Source organism: Hipposideros armiger, unplaced genomic scaffold, assembly GCF_001890085.2.
Source record: "Hipposideros armiger isolate ML-2016 unplaced genomic scaffold, ASM189008v1 scaffold_128, whole genome shotgun sequence".
Taxonomy (NCBI): domain Eukaryota; kingdom Metazoa; phylum Chordata; class Mammalia; order Chiroptera; family Hipposideridae; genus Hipposideros; species Hipposideros armiger.
In genome coordinates this window covers 2,573,136-2,582,400 of record NW_017731478.1, presented here as the reverse complement: position 1 = coordinate 2,582,400, position 9,265 = coordinate 2,573,136, and the positions used below count along the sequence as shown (strand labels likewise).

The window sequence follows — 9,265 nt, the reverse complement described above, 5'->3', positions numbered from 1 at the left end:
CGCCCCGAGCCGGGCGGCCAGGCGGCCGGGCGGCGGGCGGGCAGTCCCCGCCGTGGCGCTCGGCTCCCGGGAGGGGGGCTCGGGGCCGGCCCCAGAAGCCATTTCGTTTTGTGCAAGTCACATGAAAGCGGCTTCCCGCGCGCCGGGGCCGCGATGCCGGCGGCGGAGAGGAGAGCGCGAGCTCCATTGTGCAGCGCCGAGCGGGCCGCCGCGGTCTCCGTCTCCTCCCCGCGCGCCCCGGGCGGCGCAGCGCCGGCCCCCGCGCCCTTGTCCGCGCCGGGGCCTCCCTCCCCGGCTCCCTCCCCAGCTGGCTCGCTCGCCCGCTCCCCGCCTCCCAGGCCCGGCGCCCTCGAGTCTGCGGAGTTTGCAGAGCGCGAAGCCGTTTAAATTTAGCGCTTTGGGCTGCCTGGAGCGAGGGCTGTTGGCGGGGAAGCAAGATGGGGGCGAACGCGAGGAGGGGCGCCGCGGGGCCCGGGGCGCCGGGCACCCCCTGCGCCCCGCTCCGCCGGGTACCCAGGCGCGGGGCTCGGGCGAGCGAATGTTTTTGCCCAGAAACTGGTCCTGGGCCGCGTCTGCCTTTTCCAAACCAGCGGCTCGTGTTTGTTTTGCGGAGGGAGCCGTTGTTTTTGTTCTCGGCACTGGGGGTGGGGGGTGGGGGGGAAAGGGCGACTCCGGGTCGGCCGCGCGTGTTTCTCGAGCTCGAGCGAGTGTCCAGCGTGGCCTTATTGTAATTAATAGGACTGAATGTTGACTCGGAGTCGCTCAAGGGCCAGGCCCGAGACGCAGCACATCTCCAGGTTGGGGCAGACTTGTTGAAAACTCCCAGCTCCCTGATTTCAACTTTATTTTTTTATTTTTTTTCCCACGGCTTCACCAGGGTCAGGGAGGGAGAGGAGCAGCCGCGACGTTCTTGAGTGTCAGTGCCGGCGGGCTCGTCCTGACCCTTTATTTAAAGCCTGAAAGCTGGGCAGGCCCCCTCCCAACCCCCCGTGGAGGGCTATGTTTATGTTTAGGGGGTCATTTCTTGAGGAACGCCTTGGTCTCTAAAAACCACAGGGGGGCGAGGATCCAGTCTAGCCGTGTCACAAGTTAGTTGTCCTTTCTGAGTCAAACCCAACAAAAAAGGCAAGAGGAAAATCAATAAAGTCCACGTGCTCCCAAGCCTCCTATGGAAAGGGCTGTCTGCAGATGGCTGGATGCCCGGCCGAGGGCTGGGTTTGGCTCCAATGGGACAAAGAATTTTCAGAACCGTGAGAAGGGGAGACTTTCCAAAGTTGAAATCCAAGTCTTCGGTGCTGTGGTAGCTCTGCTGGTGCTCCGGGCACCCCGAGTCGGAGTGGACCCATTTAAAAATGGCAGAGACAGCTGCAGGCCAAAACACACACACACATACACACACACACACACACACACACACACACAGAGGAAAACAAGTCCGCAGCCCCCTCCCCTGTGGGATTTCCAGAGGGAAGGCTGGAGTTGTTCCCTGTCTTAGCGCCTTTGCAAAGAAAGAACTGGTGTGTGGGCCTGAAGTCCCTTCTGTCACTGGCCTGGAGGTGAGAAAGGGGCTGGGGGCAAGCTGCCTTTTTCTGTTCCAGGAGGCGTGGTGGGGCCTTCTGCCCCAGGTTCCCAGCCAGGCAGAGAGGCTCCTGCACCCTGACAGCTGCTCCTGTCACGGCGGCCTGCCAGCTGCTCTGCAGGGAGGGCAGATGGAACTGTGGGGTTTTCCACCCTGGGGGCCCCAGAGCAGCCGGCCTGGAGGCCATGGATGCTGCTGAGCCCACTGCAGGCCCCGCCTGTGTTTGGGAGAGGGGAGGAGAACTTATCTTCCTTCCTCCTTGTGTTTTGGGAAACAGCCTGTCAAGTCCTCCAAAGACCTCAGGCTTGGGGATCTCACGTCTGGGCTTCCACTTCACTTCCTTGCTGTGACCTTGGGCAAACCATGGCACTTCTCTAACCATGGCAGCAAAGGGGTCCTGTGCTGTTTCCTCCCTGTCTCCCCCACTAGAATAAGCTCATGTCTCCCACAGCCCTTCCCGCTGCGCACTGGAGCGGTCATTAAATGTTCTCTTCATTGGAAGGTGGGCTCTGCAGAAACTTGCATTTTGCTGAAATTTTTTCTTTTCTTTTTTCCTGCCTCTTCTAAGCAAAAAAAAAACCTTTGCCTTATGTCTTGGGATTCTCCAGCCTCGAGAAGCTAAATCTCACCTCCACTGTGCCTTTAGAAGGGGCCTTCCAGTCAGTCCTCCAGACGTTGGGTTGTTTATTAACTGCGTGGCCACCAACTATGCAGTTCACCGCTGGCTGGGATGCTGGGTGGCCAGATTTAGCAAATAAAATTACAGGACACCAGGTTAAATTTGAATTTCAGGTAAACAACAAAATCATTTTTAAAATAGGTTTTGTGTTTTTTTTTTTTAATGTATGGTCCATGCAATATTTGGGACATACTTATATTGAAACAAATGACTCGTTTATCTGAAATTCAAATTTAATCCAGCATCCTATATTGTACCCAAAGGAGAAAGGAGCTGTTGGACATGCCATTCAGCCTGGAAGCCTAGGGTGGTATTTCTCCCCAGCCCCGGTGACCCCTGGCAACCCTCTGCCAGCCTTACCCTTCCCCTACCCCTGGAAAGAGCCAGCAGCCCGCGGTGGCCATCCTGTCCACAGCTGCTGGCCTCTCCTCCTCTCCTTTCTGTCTGGTGTCCCAGCAGGGCAGGCTGGTGAGTGTGTGGCAGCCAGAAGATGGCTGAAGGAAGGACAAAATGGTGGGCCCCTTTTTAGGAAACAGTGTGAGGTGGTCCAGTGTGAGTGGAAAACAGCAGGGGAGGAAGGCTCATTAGGTGAGAGGCAGTGGCTTGCGCTGAGAAGTAGGCTTGGGCTGGGGCCCCCTGGGCCTTTGGTCTGAAGGGTCCCTCAAGTGAGACTTTCTGAGGACTTCCCACGTGTCTCTCCATGTGGGGTAGGTTTGTGCCTAGGACCCCACCTCAGTACCTCTGGGGGTACCCTCCTGCCAGGCACTGGGCAGGTCCAGCGGGCCTGGGCCTCATTAGGAGAAGGGCAGCCATTGGCCAGACCTCCTGAGGTGTCAAGGACTAGCCCTGGGAAGTGAATACAAAGTAAGGGATTTAGAACTGTCTTTGAGGGAACCAGGTAACCCCAAGATGGTCTCGCCCTTGGAGCTGGACTTGGGAGAACGTTGGAAATTGGCCTTGGCCTGGAGAACCTGGGATGGGTGCTTGTGGTTTATACAGGAGTGTGTGCTGAGGAGGAGCATTTGGGGCCCTGTTCCTACAGCTGGGACCTCATTTAGTCCTTTCGTCCAGGTGTCCAAGTCTGATGGGGAAGAGAGAGATACTGATGCCTGGCTGGCTCCCCGGGGCCATCAAGGCACTCCCAGGGGCAGCTTTATGGCAAGGGTGGGGCAGGGCCTGGGGGTCGCTGGGAATCTGGGCCCAGTGTTTATAGGTGGAGAGAGCTGGGAGATCTGAGGGAACTGCTGAGCCCCATCTGCTGAGTGCCGTTGCTCCTCTGGGAGGCCTGGGGGCCCCTCGTGGTCAGATCATGTTTTTTAAAGTAGCCGGGAACCTGAATTTTTATATCGTCTGACTTTTTTTTTAAGTTTGGCAATTGATTCCAATTTTTAAGAGCACTGTGCAGGCCAGACCAAACATGCCTCAACAGGTAACAATGTTATGGCCACTTGTTTGCCACCCCAGATGCAAGGTAATAACTACTGCTTGATACCCTCGTGGGGGGGGGGGGGCTGTGTGCCCTGGGTGCTGGGTTTGGGGGCAGCCGTGGGAACTCAGCTGCTCCTCTGAGCCCATGTGGTGTTTCCCAGGGCGCTGCCAAGCCGCCAGCTTGATGAGACGCTCTGAGCTCATGCGACACGTCCATGAAATCCCTTCTCCTCCTCGCTGGTGCTTGCTCAGTGACTTTACACCTGAGCTCGGGGGCCCTGTCTCTTCCTGGGTGGCTGCTGACTGAATGGCAGGCCTGAGGTCAGGTCCTTAACACTCTCCCCTGTCTGGTAGCCCCTCAGTGCCCACACCTAGGAATGCAGCTGAAGCACAGTGAGCTGGGGACTCGGGCTGAGGGTCTCCACCTAGGACAAAGGGACGACCTGGCTGCGTTGAGTTCATAACCTGCAGGGCCCGTGACCTCTCTGGGAAGCACCTGTGACTGCAAACACTCATCCTGACTCATGTGTGTGGCCGCAACCCCAGATCTGCCCTGAAAGGTGTCTTGTATATTTGCAAGTCAATTACTTTTTTTTTTCCCACACAACCAAACTGTGGATTTCCTGATGTGCTGGGGCCCAGACCCAGAAAGCCAGCCAAGGGCTTGTGAGTAGACAGTGCCTTTGGTCCTTATACAGGATTCTAGCAATTTGCACTTTTGCCCAGCTTCTATTCCCAGCATGTTCTGTGGCACGGGTTCTTAGTTTTCACAGGAGACAGAATAGCAGAAGGTGGGTGTTGGGGTCAGAGCCTCTGTTGAGTCCTGGTTCTGTCACTGACTGGCTGTGTGACCATGAACTAGTGGTATAACCTCTCTGGGCCTCCAATTTCCCCATCTATAAAGTAGAGTGATAGTAGCCCCCCCCCCCTTTACATAGGCCTGTTGGCACTCTCTGGGAGAGAGGGCATGTAAATTAAGCACTTGGCACGAAGCCTCGGCACACAATGGCTATTATGATTGTTGCTTTGTCACTGAGACTGTTTCTTGGACCGCCTCTGTCCCTTCCTGGCACCTTCTGATTATTCAGAATGGAGGTAGGCAAAGACTGGGATTGTAGATTGTCCATCCTGCCTCCAGCACATAGGAGGTGGGTGGGCAGTGACTTAGGTTTCTGCCTTTACTACCTTCTTTCTGGGCTAAAAGAGGCAGGAGAGGCTGCTCCAAACAGCAGTGCGACAAGGAGCGTTAGATGACTTCACCTCCCCGTGCCTCAGTTTCTTTTTCTGTCAAACGGGGAAGGTGACAGTTTCTGCCACACAAGGTTATAGGAAGATTAGAGCAAGTGTGTACAGTGCTTAGCACATAGAACACACCAGAAATGGTCGTAATAATAATATATTATCATATATAATATATGATATAAAAGCGAGGCCCTACCTTCTTCCATCAGGGAACGTGTGGGACCCAAGCAGGCACAGTTTTGTGAGTAGAGGTGTCTGTGGTTTTGGTTAGGTGGTTTTGAGTGTGCTCGGGTGCCCAGAACTCTCTGTGGTGAAGGGGCGACAGGTGGCTGTAATATGTCCCACCAGCATGTGACGGCCGCCCTATCCGCGGAGGAGAGGACCCAAGGCTGAGAGGCCTGGGTGGGGAGGCTGGAGAAGGTGCCAGACAGCTCACGAGCAGAGGCACTCATGCCACGTGTAGTTCTCGGTTCTGGTGGAACCTTGTCACTAAAATGGCTGAGGGCTCCTGGCAGCTACACCACCTGTATCAGGCGTGCGTCTGGCCTTGACGTCCCATTGTCAATCCCTTGAATCAGCTAATTGCCTCACTGAGCAGTGGACAGATTCTTCATGACCTCTCACTTCTTCCAGGATAGCAGAGCTATCACTGCCCGGGTTCGAATCCCAGCTCTCCCTACAGTGGGTTCTCCCTGAGCCCAGGTGCCCTCAGGTGCATGGCCTCTGGGTATCACTCCCAGGGACATGGCCTGGCTTATAGACTACAGGGGGTCAAAGACAGAAGCTCTGGAGCTGTGACAATAATCTAGAGAATGACAGTGGCTTGGAGCATAGTGGTGAGGAGGAGAGGGGGGTCGTTATTATCCTTAATGAAAACCAGTCACCCCTTTTCCTTCTCATAGCTTATGACTTTCTCCCCCTCGTCCATAAACCTGTCTCTAGCAGCCAGGGGTCCTGGTCTCTGTCCCCTAGGAGTTTAGGACTGGCTGGGGGTGGGGGCAGCCATGCATACATGGGCTTTGCTCGCCTGAAGTCCTCTCTGCTGCCCAGAGGGGCTGGGGTGGCCCCATTTGGGAGCTCTGTGTGGCAAAAGCTAAAGGACTCGGGGACCTGGTTCCCCTCATCTAGATGAGCCACCTTAATGGCAGCCCTTCTCCCCGCAGTCTTACCGAGCACCTCCTTCCAGGCACTGGGGAGACCTTAATGCGCGTTGTCTCGTATAATCCTCACAGCAGCCCCGAGAGATGGACGACCCTACGTGGTCTAACAGATGGTGGTGTAACAGATGGGGACGGTGAGGCTCAGATGGGTGAAGTGACTTGCCCAGGGGCCCCAGCTGATGGGTAGCAGAGCTGGGATTAGATCCTCATCTGTGTGACCTGGAACTTGTCTTCTTAATCCCAAGCAGTCGCTGCATCACAGCTGCCCCCAGGGAGTACGGCCGGTGCCCCCAGAGGGGTGAGCAGCGCCCCGAAGCCCCTGATAACAGGCTCTTTCTCCTCCTCCGCAGGGAGAAGAAGTGGGTGACTGTGGGTGACACATCCCTGCGAATCTACAAGTGGGTCCCTGTGACAGAGCCAAAGGTTGACGATGTGAGTATTACGGGCTTGTCCTCTGGGGTGGGGCCATCCTTCCATGCTCCCTCCCACCAGGGGGAGAGGGGCTTTTGACTGCCCACCATGGTGGAACCCTGGGCCCAAGGCTACCTGGGAAGCAGAAGGACCCAGCTTAGGGCTGTTGAGGCTGCAGGACGTGTGTCCTCCTCCCCACTCATAGCCCAGCCCCAGAGTTTCGTCCTCAGAGAAGTGGGGAGTATCCCCTGCAGGTCATTTCTTCTGGGCTGAGAGCTCCACATTTGGCCAGTGGGGACACACCTTAGAGCAGAGGTGTCCCCTCTCCTGGGCACCATGGTTAGGGGGACGAGTGTAGTGGTGCCCACAGATAGGCAGACCCTCCCCCATCCTGGGCACCTGACTATCTCCCCAGCATTACCTCGTTTATTTCTCATATCAAGTGTGTAGAGTTGATCTCTAGCCTCTCTGTACAAGGCTCAGAGGACACAGGCTCAGAGAGGTGAAGCCATTTCCCCAGAGTCACACAGCAAGTGTCTGACCCTAAAGCACATGCTGTCTCCACTGTTGGAGAACCTCCTGGTGGTTGGAGCTGCTGGTGATGGTAACTCCAGATTGAGAAAGTATGGTGCAAGAAGCATGGGCCACTGTGGGGGCCTCCCGGAGAGATTGTAACTATGGCCACTAGAGGGAGCCCCAGAGGTTGTGCTTGATCTGAAGGAGGGATGGATGGCAGCTCCACGTGGCAGTTTTTCAGCTGTGTGGCTCCCAGGCCAGTTACTCCCAAAGACCCCAGGTGAGCTACTTTCATTTCCAGTCAGAACCCAGAACGGTCCCACCTCCAGGCCTTTGCACAGGCCGTTCCTCCTGCCTGGAGTGCTTTTCCTATTTGCTCTACCTTCATGCTCTACCACTGAGCTATACCCCTGAGTGCCTTTCCTATTCGTGCAAACAGTTCTCTCCTCCAGAACGACAGCTCACACTAAGCCACATGGCCCCATTTGCTCCTGGGGGTGATGTGGCCGTGATTGGTAGGTTTCTAGGGGCCCGTAAAGGCGGGGCTAAGCCCCCCTCCACCGTCTTCAGTTGCCTGTCCTGGATCTCCAGGCAGGACTGAGACTCCATTCTTGATCCTGTGGTTACATGCTCGCCCCTGAGTGGGTCAGCGCTGGGTTGAGATCGTGGGTGTTTGTAGTCCCTTCTGGTTCTGGCTTGGGCTCATGGAGCCACTAGGGCTGCCTTCCCCAGAGGCCCCGAAACCTAGGCCATCACAGTACTGGGTGTCAGCCGATCCGAGGGACAAGCAGAGTGTGGCCAGCCAGGCTCCTTGAAGGCGGCTCCTGGCTCGGGCCTCGTCTGCACCTTGCACATCATTAAGTGTTATAGAAACACTGTTGCATTTCAGAAGACTTGGTCCCTGCTCTCAAGGAATTTATAATCTCGTTGGGGGAAGATAATTATAGAATAGCACGAAACAGACATCGGGGAAGTGCCAAATGGATTGTGATGAAGGAGAAAACATAATACATGGGCTGTCGGGGAGGACAGGCAGCCCCAGGCTGGGCAGAGAGCACTAGAGTTTGGAGTGGGACAGACCACCCCTGATGAACTTATGATGTTGGACAGGTGACCCCCACCTTGCTGGGCCTTAGTCCCCTCTTACATGCCACGAAGCAGTAGAATCGAGGTCCTGGGGTTTCTGCAACAGAGCAGAGGCAAGATATATCACATGGAGAGAGTGTAGCCCAGCGCAGCTACAGAGACAGTGCGCAAGAAATGCTAGTTTGCTGTCATCTCTGAGGTGGGGTGAAGAAGACGCCATTTCCCCATCCCCGCTCCCTCTGGGGTGACGGGTCTCCCGCCTGGCTGAGCACCTGATTCCCTGGGAATCTTGAAGAAATGCAGGTTCCTGGGCCCCGCCCCAGACAGCTGAATCCAAATCTCGGATGGCTGTATCCCAGAGTCTGTATTGTGGGAGATAGCTTTTCATTCTTTTTTTTTTTTTTTAAGATTTTATTGGGGAATTGGGGAAGGGGAACTGCATTGGGGAATTGGCGAAGGGGAACAGAAAAGTTGCCGTCCCTTTGCTCCGCAGTCTAGTTGTGGAGGACGTTGCTTCACTGGCCCATGTTGGCACCATCATTGCGCTCCTCCTGGGCGAGGCAGATGGGTTGCCAGCCATTGGACAGCTGCTCACAGTGGCTCTTGGCAGCTCACACCGGTGGCTGGCCACTCACGGTAGCTTATGGCAGCTCACTGCAACAGGGGCTACAGCCTACGCCGTCATTGGCGACTCAATGGCAGCACAGCTCCAGGTTGAGCTGCCGTTCACCATCTTAGCTGTAGAGGGTGCAGCGTCACTGGCCCTCATGTGGGATCCGAACCAGGGCCCTGCTGCTCAGAGCTGGCATCCCAAGCTAACACCTAACTAACATGCCACTTGGCTGGCCCTCTTTTTTTCTTTTTTTTTTAAGATTTTTATTGGGGAATTGGAGGATGGGAACAGTCCTGGGGAATTGGGGGAAGGGGAACAGACAAGTTGCTGTCCTTTTTTTGTTCTTCAGTCTGGTTGGGGAGGACATCGCTTCACTGGCCCAAGCTGGCACCATCATTGCGCTCTTCCCAGGCGAGGCAGATCAGTCACCGGCTTCTGGACCGCAGCTCATGCTGGCTGCCGGCCACACACGGTAGCCCATGGCAACCCACTGCAGCATGGGCTGCAGCCTACGCCGTAGCCGGCGACTCACAGCAGCCCAGCTCCAGGTC

The 9,265-nt window shown here is 56.0% G+C and overlaps 1 protein-coding gene across 2 annotated transcripts in view; it reads left to right on the top strand.

Annotated features, from left to right (window-relative positions):
- Positions 1–3,985: 3,985 nt before the first annotated feature.
- Positions 3,986–9,265, top strand: part of BCL7A (BAF chromatin remodeling complex subunit BCL7A) — a 21,882-nt gene continuing 16,602 nt past the window's right edge. Inside the window, exons 1-2 of one of the 2 annotated variants that reach the window (XM_019648922.1) lie at positions 3,986–4,246; positions 6,439–6,520. In XM_019648922.1, coding sequence (XP_019504467.1) covers positions 6,519–6,520 — 2 coding nt within the window. In that variant the 5' untranslated portion in view covers positions 3,986–4,246; positions 6,439–6,518. Of the gene's footprint in view, positions 4,247–6,157; positions 6,223–6,438; positions 6,521–9,265 lie in introns of those variants that run through there. The other variant, XM_019648923.1, reaches the window with a different exon arrangement.